Source organism: Lepisma saccharinum, chromosome 25, assembly GCF_977018435.1.
Source record: "Lepisma saccharinum chromosome 25, izLepSacc3.1, whole genome shotgun sequence".
Classification (NCBI taxonomy): Eukaryota; Metazoa; Arthropoda; class Insecta; order Zygentoma; family Lepismatidae; genus Lepisma; species Lepisma saccharinum.
This window is the reverse complement of record NC_139253.1, coordinates 9,937,776-9,950,415: the sequence shown is the minus strand read 5'-3', so window position 1 is coordinate 9,950,415 and position 12,640 is coordinate 9,937,776. Positions and strand designations below refer to the sequence as shown.

The following is a 12,640-nucleotide window of genomic DNA, read 5'->3' as shown; positions in this document are numbered from 1 at the left end:
CCACGTTTTTCATAAATCTATTTCTTTCTAAACCAAAAACAATAATTTGTCATTAAATTCAAGAGGGAAGTTATTTCGCTCTTATATTAAGTAATTACACATATATTAAATAATATATGCGCAGAAAGTACTTCTAAAATTTTATGTTTCAGGAGACAAAGAGAAGCAAAAATACATTCCACTTGACATGCATGCGGGTTTTGGTGTGTTGTGCGGTTGGCAATACTGTGGATATTCTCAGTGTCTGCGATGTAAGCAGCTCGGCGGTTGAGGAAAGACTGGCACGGAAGATTCTGAGCTCAGTTCTCGCGTGGATTGATACATAAAACCTGCTGCAAACTTAGCCTGACGTGCGGCTTAGATGAAATTGATGTGACTTTACAGTACACTACTTATGGTTTCTATGGAATTTATACATATTAGTGATGGCACTGACTCGTCATTACTCAATTGGTATGTCAATAATGATATACTGTATCTGTTTATTATAGTTATGATACCAATTAATCAGCCTTCCATTAGTATGGGTCCATATAAGCATATCAGTAAAACTATAGATAATTTCACCAATCTGATGTACAGTGGAACCTCAATAACATATTTTCCAGGCTAAACAACTTATAAACTAAGAACATGTACAATCCAGAATAACTGTATAAAATTTTGCTTCATAAGGTAAAATTAATATAAAATATATTTTACCACAGAGATAAAATTTATAAAGCCAGAAAATAAATCTGGGTAATGTATCTATAAATAACATGTAATTTAGCATTAATATTGTACGATTAACATATAAAATAGCAATGTTACTTTGAGAACATAGACAGTTCGTTTACTTCCTTAATTAATGTATGCATATTTAGATATTTTACAAAAACACGTAATTTGAATTACGTGTTTATATGCATAAATACAACAACAAAAAGGGAAGAATGTTGCACTACATAATAGGCTATGGATTAGATACTGCAGCTGGCTCTACAAAAATGATTATATTTGACATGTTTCAGTGTTTTGATGAAATGACAATTACCTGTGTCCTCTTCAGGCTGAGCAAAGTAATTGATGAGATCTTCAAGGCACATAACCATTTCACACAGGTTCACAGTTTCGAAGAATAAGGAATACCTGCGATTGACTTGGAGGGTCTCCAAACCTCTGTAACACAAGGAAAAATATGAAAGTAGAATCAGATGTATGCAGTGGCGTGTGGTGCTAAATCAGGCAGGGGAACAGGTCACCTGCACTAGCTCCCCCCCCCCCCCCCCGGTGTCTTAGTATAATACAGTAGACCAAGTAAATTTCAACCCTTATTGAAATGAATCAAAATAAATAATCGATACATATATTACAAATTGTCAGAAGTGACATACACTGAGGCATGTTAAAATTATATGACAATAATAGTTTTATAGTAAATATGATAAAATATAAACATTAAAAAAACAAAGAAAAAATTAATAAAATAAATTTATGAGTGATCAGAGAAAAAATAATGTCTTGTCGAAACTTGTTTCATCTCTTTATTTCTAGATTAAGTTGACATTTTTTTTTCATAGAGTTGAGTATTCTTGTAATTCAAACATCCTCAATGTAATAATGGCATATAGATGGCTGAGTTTTTCATGACGTCCGCTAAGTTTGTAAAAGTTGTTAATGTGACAAAACTCGAACTTTTCCAAACTCCCTTCTCAGGAACAAACACAAACAACAATACAATTTGTCACTGGAAGAATACCAGTTAATCATTTTACAGAGTTGTAGTAACTAGTTTGAAAATGTCTTGCGTACAATTTCATTTTAGTTTTTAATTCAGTTAGTATAGGTGTTGGTTTGCTGTCTTTTCTGCAAAGTTCACTGAACTAAAAGCTTTCATCTTCAGTCGGTCGTTCATACACCACTCCCAACATTCGCATTTTTGTCCTGCTGCTGCGTGCATTGAAACTTTGGTCTTGGGTTTGGTTTGAGTTGGTGTTTTAAGCCCGATTTATGCACATTAAGGCTAATCGGGACTGGACCTACAGTTTAAAGTGGGATCCGAACCACTGTACCATGTGCCTTAACTGGGTATCAAACCCGGGACCCCTTGATTACAAGGCGATGACACTACCACTGGAGCTGTTCCATCGAAAGCTTATTTGGCAGCATTTAGCCAAGGCAACTTAAGGCATTTAGCAGGCGCTTAGACTGTATAAGATTTTTCCAGTTCGTCATGAATGTCAGATGCTAGTTCGTAATTAGATTAGGAAATTATCGGCTTACTACACTCAAAAATATCACCACGATGCAATTAAACTATAGCACATAGCAAAAAAAAACTAAAGAAAGAAAATCTGCTATATCTCTCCGAGGAAACAGCTAGGAAGTTCAGCTTCCGTGGGACTGTGGGGATTGTTTACCTTCACACGTGGTCAGAAATACCCGGCGTCAGGCCATAGAGGGTGGGAACGATGAGGCTGTCTATGTGATGAGGGTAGGTGAAGAAGTAAATAAACATCCAGCCACGGTGAAAAGATTTTCTTCAGTATTTCTTTTGGAAACGTTGATTTTGGGAGAAAGAAATGTTCTTATTACACTAATATAGATAATTTAAATAGCTCAAAAGAGCGATAAGTAGGAGGGAACAGCCTGTTCCCTCAGTTCCATGGAGGGACCGCCACTGAATGTAAGGAAGAATATTGGAACATGACATCAATCTCTCAATACATCTTTTACTTGTCTCAGGTTTTGGAATACACAAGAGATGTGCTTTGTAGAAATTTAAGCAACAAAATGCAAGTTCAACCAGTACCGAAACCCAGTTTGTGCCATATTGTAGAGGAATTGCACTGTATGCCAGAGACCTACATTTGAGTCCTTGTCAAGCCAGATATTCTTGCATTAAATTCTACATCTTTCACTTAGAAAGGCATTTCAAGAATTTTCAATTTGTATCTTAATACTGCTCCTGATATGAAAAACAACTCCTTTTTGTAATAATTATATCACATAATGATTTAGATTGTGTTTATCTAAGAAAGTGTAAAACAATAAAAAACATGATAAAAGTGCAATATACTATAACAACAAAAAACATGAAAGGCATCATTAAATGTAGGTAAACTTCCTCACATACTTTGCACCATGCCACGAGGGGGATGTGGGGGTAGGGACCCACACATTCTTCTTCGATCTCTGCCATTTTTGGAGGTGATGTGATCAGCGCCATGCTCTGGCACCTTTAACCCCTATGTTAGCTCAAAGTACCCATTTATTTGATGCTGGGTGAGCCCTAGAGCCACTTTATGCAGGGACAAGGCCAGAAAAATTCCGACCTTAGATCACCCACTCTGGGAATTAAACCTGGGTCTCCCATGTGGAAGTCAGATACTGTACCAACTAAACCATTGCAGCTCACATGCAATAACTAACTAACTCTCTAGCCTTCTTAAACCCAAAGGTTCATGGCTGCAGCAACACAGGCCTTCCATCTGTCCCTAGCTTGAGCAAGATCTATATACTCTTTTCCATCCCTACCTATTTCCTTTAATTCCATCTCAACGTTGTCCCTCCATCTTCGTCTTGGCCTTCCTACAGGTCTCTTACCATCAGGTTTCCCAACAAGAATCCTGTAAACTCCTCTTTCTCTCCCATTCGTGCCACATGGCCTGCCCACCTAAGTCTTCTTGATTTCATTATTCTAATAATATCTGGACATGAATACAAATTATGTAGTTCTAAATTATGTAACCTCATGCATTGCTCACATGCAATGCATCATTAAATAGCATATTTGCAAAAAAAATATCCATAGCACTGGAGTTTTTACCAATTTCTTGAGGACATTGATTTCATTCAAAGCAAGTAAAAATTTAGATAGAAGTTTTAAGTACAATATTATCCACTAGTATATATTTATAAATGGCACAGTGATTATTTTATTTCAGCTAACATTTTACATTTAACAAGTTCTTTATGTTGTTAGAAGTTTACATTAATGGAAAAGCAAGTTAGAAAATTGAAAGATGAAATAGTTGAAGCTTTTTGTTTGAATAGCAGTTAATAGCATGCACACACACACACACAGATATTTTTAAATGAAATAACATAAAGCAAATAAATTAATAACCTACGTGATAAACTTGGTGAACAAAGAACTGCATTTACGAATCACTCTAGCAGTTCGAGATTCCTCCTCTTGACTGCGGCTAAACTCCAACCCATCATCCATTTTTCCTTCTTCATGCAGTATAGCTTGCTTCTCTTCAACCTTACCCACACCCTTCTTCTTAGTCTCATATGACTGAAAGGAACATTGTTTGATTAAGAAATTACAAATATCAAATCTCATTAACCAAGTATAAAGATTACTGGTAAGAATATATACAAAAGCTGAGCACTAAAAAATAACAGACAAATCACAATGTCTAATAGCTAGTAATACGGCATTCTTATGAGTGAGCCCTATGTAGTGAAACAGCAATCCCTCCCTCAGGATGATGCGTAATACGGGATGCTCCTTAATATCACTTTGAACAAATTATGAGAAATTATGATTGTACTTTATGCTAGTAAAAGAAAGAAATATCAAACGATGTCAATCAAAGTAGTACCAAGAGTACAAAAGAGCAAGCATTGTAGTACTGTGGTATGCAAAATTAAAATCAACTGAAAACTGGAATACTTTTTAATTTTAGAGCTAAGTTCGAGAGAGATAAGATCATATTGTCCATAGTGAATGAAGCTTCTGCACTTACATAGCACATTCAATTAATACCAGGCAAATGCATTTGCCCAGGCTTTGGATCTGAACGATGCCTTATATGTTTTTGCATCCCACATGGCCAATTGTGCTCACTATTGTGGAGTCATCAACATGCTCCATGTAACCACTTGGCATTAGCTAGCGAGTGAAAGCATAACTCAAAGTCATGGATTCTTTGTAAGCTGTCCATCATTTTTCATGATTTGCTTTGCAGGGAAGTTTGAAGGGAGCACTCTCTATTCGCAACAAAAGTGAAAGATGAAAAAGATGAAAGATGAAATCAGCCTTCCATGGAAACTGAGAATCACATGTTTAATTCGAAGTCTTTGATAGTTTTTCTAAGTTAAAAATTATGATTTGTTCATGGCATAGCACAAAACTTTGTTTCAATGGCTGTAAATACCAAAAAAGAATTGCAAATAGCAGTTTCATGTACCAATAATAGATGAAAAAAATTCAGTTACTATTGGTGTTTCATTTAATTAACCAACCTATAACTACAAACTTGGAGATAGGAGCCTGTATTTGGTTGCTCTTATATATCTTAAGGTTAAGTGTGATCATGTGGATGTGGCTTCTCAAATCCAGAACCTTAGGTAGTGGCAATAACAAATTGAACATCCACAGATAATTAAGTATTTGGCTTCATCCTCATGTGCCATTATTGACAATGACTAGAATATCATTATTACACCCAGCTCAGTCATGTCATATCATTGCAGTGAGAGTAGACATGAGTAATAAACAACCCATTTAGAATCATTTAAGACATTCTGTGCGGCAGGTTAATAGTTTATTGCTTGTGTGGTACCCTTCAAGGCAAAACTTTATGTGAAGAATGGCATCTGTAAAATACATTATCATACTGCTAACTCTGATTACTCATAAGCAAGCATTGCACCTACAAATATATTATTGCGTGTCTGGTGGATAGCAATTCTACATTTCATTACTGCACCTAAGTCGACGAGTCAAACTATCTGTACAAGGGTGCAAAAGAGTGATTTTTTCATATGTGCTTCACAGAGACTACCTGCGAAAGCTTGTTTTTCTTCTCTGCAACAAGACCAAGCTCCGTCACTGTGTAACTGATCTGAAAGTAGATTTCACATTTTCAAATGCAAAATTCATTCATCTATCGTACTTACCTGATCAAACTAGCATTATCTGTGTTCCGGAATTAATTTAGAGCAAGAACATATTTTGTACCAAATCCTTTTATCAGGAACAAAATTTCTAGGAAATTTTTATTCTTATTGAGAAAGAGCTATAAATTTTGACTGTGATTATGATTTTAGCCAAAGAACTGTTCAGTCTTACAATTAACAAGATGTTTGAATCCTAACTCCATAGTGGTCAAATTCTGCTAAATTGACTTTACATTGTGAGACACGTGGTCAGTGCATAGAGTCCAAATGCCATTTTTATCCAGGCCAGAGTCTGTTACTTCTTCTCCTGAAGTAGCTTTCCAAATATCATATCCAATTATCTTTTGATGTTATATCAAAACCAAAATTTTGGAGCTTCTGCCAGATATTGTACTTGGAACCACTTTCACCAAAAGTGAGAGTCCTAGCTATTCAGCTATACAGGAGCTCTGCTATTCTTAATAGTAGTTATGTTTGACACACACATTCATTACAAAGAATAATATTACAGAACAAGTTCCTGGTTTAAAAGTGGACACAAAGAAGCGACTGTCAAAAGAAATTGTACTCCCTCTCAAAGGCATCTACACTGAACCTTGCAGTAGTTACATATTTGAATACTTCTCTATTTCATGTATCAGCAGTTTCTAGTATACCAATATGCCGGCCCTCGTGGTAAGAGTGGTTAGCACATCATGCTACGATGCCAGGGATCTCGGGATTGAATCCCAACCTGGGCATTGATGTTTGCGAGTGTCCATTCATCAATTTTATTGCATCATCACTCATCCCCATCTTTGCAAATTAGGCAAAAGTGGCACAAAAAGCGAAGTAAAATGAGACAGTTCAATCAATCAATCTAGAATACCAATACAGAACAACTGCAAGACACAGTCCATCCAGTGTGCATGCCATGATCATTAGAGAAGAACTGTGACTAAAGAGATAGTCTGGTAAATATTCTCGTTATTTTCTCCTTATTTAGCATTGCTTTTCTGCAACTTTTGTCTAATTGTGACAATACAAATCAATGATAGTGAAACAATTATGCACAAGCCAGGACTTCAACCAAGGTTCTTCAGCAGTGAGATTGTGATTTGAACACTCAACATGTTGTGCCACTGAAGTAGCTGAAGTTTTTCTTGTATACTGATCACTAGGGCCCGGGACTTTATGTCCTATAAAACTGTAAAATATGTATGTAATTATGTCATATAAATTTGAAAATATGTCATGAAATTTACAAATATGTACGAAAAATGCAGAAATATTCTCAGCAAAGCCAAAAATATGCACAACAGTACTCTAGAATTTCTCCTGTACCCGATAGAGTAGAGTAGGGGCTGTAACATACCGAATGTTAATTTAACTTTTGACTGATTTTTGTGAAAAGCGAAAAAGGCAAAGAAATGAGAACGAAACTTCTTTACTTCCCGTGCAACAATGAGAGAGAACTTTATCCAGTGCTCAAAGTGGAAATTCCTAATGGGATGAATGCCTTGTCAAATTTGGCGATAGGTGGGGTGACTGATGAATGAACAAGAAGATAATGCAGTAGATGGGAGATGCAAATTCAGGGTATCTACCAAACTAACAAATCCTATATTCTTGACTTTTTCTTGATCTTTCTTTATCATTACCTTCCCCCCCTTCTCTAAAAATTTATTTAATTACAAAGCTTGTTGATGTAAACTTAAGCTGTACTTTAACAAGAGATTTAGACTTGCTTTAATTATTAATGCATGTAAAAAATAATGCTTCAGAGGACTTCATATTGGATGAGAAAAGGCCATATTACTCTATTTAATATTTTTACAAAACTTCATGATACAAGAATGTAATTCTTAAGAAACAAAATGAACAAATCTTAAGCACAACTCAATACAATTTTAGATTTCTAAATGTTCAATTTTATTAAATTCAGCAAAAACCACTCTTTATGCAGATGATACAAGTGTAGCCATCAGCGGTGGTAAGGAACAAACCCTTAACTCTAATATCAAACATGTAACAATCAAACTCAGCGAATGGTTTTCTGACAATAATTTAGTATTAAACAGCAGCAAAACTGTTGCTGTCAATTTCCATCACACAAGGAATAAAATGATAAATGAACCAAATGTTACATTAGGTAATATGACAGTACATCACATTAAAACAGTCAAATTCCTGGGAGTATGGATTCATGAAAGCTTAAAATGGGACCCACACATAGATAACCTTTCCGCAAAACTAGGCAAAATTATATTTGCCATTAATACACTGAAATCAATATCAAACTTAGAAACATTGAAAATACTATATTACACCATGTTTCAATCTTTATTAACATACAGTATAATCTTCTGGGGAAATTCCACTAATAGTAATAAAATTTTTGTGCTGCAAAAGAAAATTGTCAGAATAATAGCAGGAGCTAAGAGAAAACACCCTGCAGAAGACTGTTTAATAACTTAGGCATATTACCCTCACCATGCTTGTATATACTTCATCTGCTGATGTATGTAAAACTGATTTAGACAATTCCTTCAAATGTAACAACTCCTCACATAAATACTATACAAGGAATGGCAGCAACCTCACAATACCATCACACAACACCAGATTATTTGAGAAAGGACCGAAATACACTGTTTCAATAACCTTCAAAGTTACATAAAAATAATATAATCAGCTACCTCATATAAAAAGCATGTAAAAATACCTATTAGATCATTGCTTTTATTCTGTTAAAGAGTATTTGACAATAAATTGCAAATTGCCACAGCCTAAATGAACTCCTAGGACTTGTATATGTATGTATTGATTTTATCTATTATATGTATGTAAATTAATGTAAACCTTGCAACTAACATTGGCAAGAACAAGGAGAATCTATTATAATGTAATCAATGTTTTTTTAAATGTTATGTATAATATCTTCATACTTGTACCTATTTGAAAATAATTATTAACTGTAATGTACTGACATGTTCCATACCATGTGCGGAAAACAACCACTGTACAATGGTCAAAGGAATGAAATAAATCATATCATATCATATCATATCATAGCTATTTAATTCTTGACTTTCTTGACCTACCTGTTGCTTTCTTGACGTTCTTGACTGGTAGACACCATGAAATTAACCTAGCTGGGAGAATGCTTTACAAAAACTTTTGTAATGGGGAAAAAGCATTACCCTCACTTTGAGCAATGCTCCTATCTAATATTCATGACATAATTTTAATATCAGTTAAGAAATATTTCAATTTCAAATTTTCTTTGCTTTCAAAAAATGTCAAAAATAAACTTGATTTGATTTGATTTTTGTTATTTGCCTAGCTTTTCTGCTACTTTTGGCTAATCACAACAATAAGGAAGAGTAATGAAAAATAATGAGATACACTCACAAAGAACAGCCACACCCAGGCAGGAATTTGAACCTGGAACTCCTAGCAGGCACAGAAAGTGTTTGTATGCTTGAAAAATGAAGTGCTTCACTATTTTCAGGTCTAATGCTCTTCAGGGCAGTTATTTGCAAATTTCTGCTCCAGTTAAAATTGAATATGCTACAGAAAAGTGCTTGTAATATTTGTAATTTACAATTAATTATTCTGCCAGTTTTATTATTATTATTATTATTATTATTATACCAAAAATGCAAACATGTTCGTACCTTGTAGGACAACCACAGGCTGCTTTCCGAGTGCTGAACGATGACTGTGCTGTCTCCATATTTGATGATAGGAGAGCCTATGATCTCCAGGTCCTTGTCTTCAAGCACCACCTTCTGATCATCCTTCTCCTGTCTTAGGCAGAAGCATGTCTGGGCCACAGCTGCATCATTTCTGCAAAGATACAGATTAGACAGTTTAAATCATCATTCACTTGCTAACAAAAAATAAGAATACTGAAAATCTAATGCAATAATAATAATGATGTTTCTGGTGTTGAAGAACAGTAATTTATGACAAAGTGCTGCGTAAAATTTACATGCAAGAGGAAAGTCTTTAAAAACTGCTGATGAAGTACGTGGTTCTTATTTATGCATGAGCAATATCTCACATGTTGTTTGATGAAATAGCAAATGTTAAGGAAATGCACCTTCAAAACAAATGTGATGTTATTGTGGACTATTAAAACTTGGTCCATAACTGTGTGACATCATACAGAATTATGCTATCAGCTTGTATCAATTAACATTAAAAACAGGCTGAGAATAATTTTGGCACATGTAGTTTTCATACTTTATTTCATGATACTTTAATGCATAAATGAATGTTCTATAATCTCACCTGTGCTGAAGAATGAGTTCATTATTTTCATTGACTGCAAGATAGCGTCCTGTAGTAATATGGCGGATTCTCATTGGATGGTACCAGTTGATGAAGCCTCCAGACCACTTGGTCCTTGCCAATTCTAGCCTCCACAGGGAACGAGCTTGGCTAACAACGCTACCTCCTTCATATACCACAATGCTGCAAGGAAAAATCATATGCCTGACTTTATGATTTTTTAACAAGAAACAACACAGTGAAAGAAATTACAACAAATGAAAGTAAATGCAACATAATATAATCAGAACTGTAATTCAGATGTAAGTGTTTAGTGTAAATGTGCAAAGTATGCTTTGATTGTTTATTAACAGATTTTTACAAGTTAGTCACACATGTGTGTGCCTTTTTAAATGATTGTTCAATCTTTTCTTTTTTTTACATTTGAAAAAATACCATTAATAACATTCTATGGAATGTATAATAAATGTTAAGACTTTAACTGATATCATACGGAGTGTAAGCTCACAACATGTAATTAAAGGCAGACATGTTGGTTTTAGCATACAAGTGACCATAAATAGACATCTTTCTATGCTGTCATGGTAACTATATTTCATAAATTTTAATATGATCCATGTAATTCGAACATGTTATGGTAATTACTATTAACAAGAATCAATATTTTTAGAAAATATAGAAAAAATAGAGAAAAATAGTATACTTTAAGAAACAAATCACATGAATTATATCTTTACTGAAAGGTGTTTGGCCATCCACTCTATAGCCTGCAGCTCACTCTCAGTGATAATCATCTTTTCTTACACCTCAAGAAATTCCTATCTGGTCATCATTTGCAAACTGATGAGGTGGTAAAGATAGCTGTCACACACTGGTTCAGATCCCAGACAGCAGACTTCTATGACACAGGGTTACAAAAGTTGATCCCACTTTACAACAAACGTCTCAATTCTGGTGGGGAGTATGTTGAAAAATAGCTGAACAATTGCTGTATCTGTTTCATTAAAAAATTCTGTTGCAATTGTGTTTCTTTCTGTAGACAGCCCCAAGGAAACTTACTTTCTGGATGGGCCTCGTATATTGGATTGGCAATATGATTTTTTTTACAATAAACCATTATGTCTATATCGGCAAAACTAATAGAGTACCTTTTAGTTTGTCCCATTCCTAAAAAAAAAACAGATATAAAATAATATGGTAAAATTTTCATTTCAACTGGTATTGGTATGATTCACCAGCTCGTCAATACTAACTACAAATATTTTGAAAAAATTCCAAGAGTGTTACACACTTTTGGCCAGGCTGATCACTCCACGTAGAAGGAATGGTAAGACACTCATCACCTCCATGGAAGAACCGTAATACATCACCACCAAACACATAGCCTGTGGAAAGAAAGCAGAAATGAATGTGATTATGGAAAAATATTTCTGCAATGAGTTCAGGCCTATCAGTTACTTAAATATAAGGAAACATACTTAAATTGATCGTCCATTTTGTAATTGCAGAGTACTATGAACTACATAAACATACATTAGCACCATGTTACTTGCAAGAATGTGACTCACTCAGTGACTGATTTTGGTAAATCCCAGCCACCATTCATGGAAACAATTAATGGTTCTTTATGTACATATTTATGTAAGAAGTGACCATATGGTCAGAACTCAACCCAGAACCTTAGATAATGAGAATATTTTTCAAAGAATGTGCCCGCTCAGTTACCGAATCTACAAAGTTTTAGTACTTGAAAGGTTATATTGAATACATGTGATTTACCATTCAGTCAATCCATGGAAAATACTACTTAAACTTACCAACATATTTCATCCTACTGATTCCTGTGCCAAAGGGTTGAACTGACCAGTGCGTAACATGAAAGGAAGCATTTACAATGGATAGGCCGTTTTCTTTGGTTGATTGCTGTAAGAAAAATACAACAGAATTAGCACAGATTAATGCTTTATTGTTTTCTTACATTTCTAAGCCGTGTCTACCAAGAGAAAGTAAACTGCCCTTACCCTCAACAGTTTTTGTACCCAATAGCCACTACTGAACATGTGCATAATTTTTGTGGTGCTCTTGTGTTTCAAATTGTTTGTTGTGAGTATAACTACTGTAATTTACATTCTAGTGGTTTTTTTCACATTCACACATGTGGAACATTTGAACACTGTGATATCATTTAATTGTCTTTGCAAAAAGAAGCAGAAAGATATCAACTTGTGTACATGGATGGTTACAAAACTTCATATTTGAGACATTTTGTATCAACAGTACCCAAAAATTATGTGTATGTCTGATATTTACACAGAAGTGCAGACCTATTAGATTAGATAAGCTATGCCATTTATGCTATTTTCTTACACGGTTTCAACTAAAGCTACTCTAGTAAAAATTTGAAGATTCCTCAGACAAAAATAAAGGTAGATCTACCTTAAGTTTAAATGACAAGATGACAACAACA

The 12,640-nt window shown here is 34.6% G+C and overlaps 1 protein-coding gene across 1 annotated transcript in view; it reads right to left on the bottom strand.

Moving 5' to 3' along the window:
* Nucleotides 1-12,640, bottom strand: part of RyR (Ryanodine receptor) — a 283,432-nt gene that overhangs the window by 174,981 nt on the left and 95,811 nt on the right. Inside the window, exons 8-13 of the mRNA XM_083112077.1 lie at nucleotides 11,991-12,096; nucleotides 11,465-11,558; nucleotides 10,174-10,356; nucleotides 9,555-9,726; nucleotides 4,116-4,285; nucleotides 1,037-1,161 (exon numbers count right to left, since the gene is read on the bottom strand). Of these exons, the coding sequence (XP_082968203.1) occupies nucleotides 1,037-1,161; nucleotides 4,116-4,285; nucleotides 9,555-9,726; nucleotides 10,174-10,356; nucleotides 11,465-11,558; nucleotides 11,991-12,096 (850 nt within the window). The remainder of the gene's footprint in view (nucleotides 1-1,036; nucleotides 1,162-4,115; nucleotides 4,286-9,554; nucleotides 9,727-10,173; nucleotides 10,357-11,464; nucleotides 11,559-11,990; nucleotides 12,097-12,640) is intronic.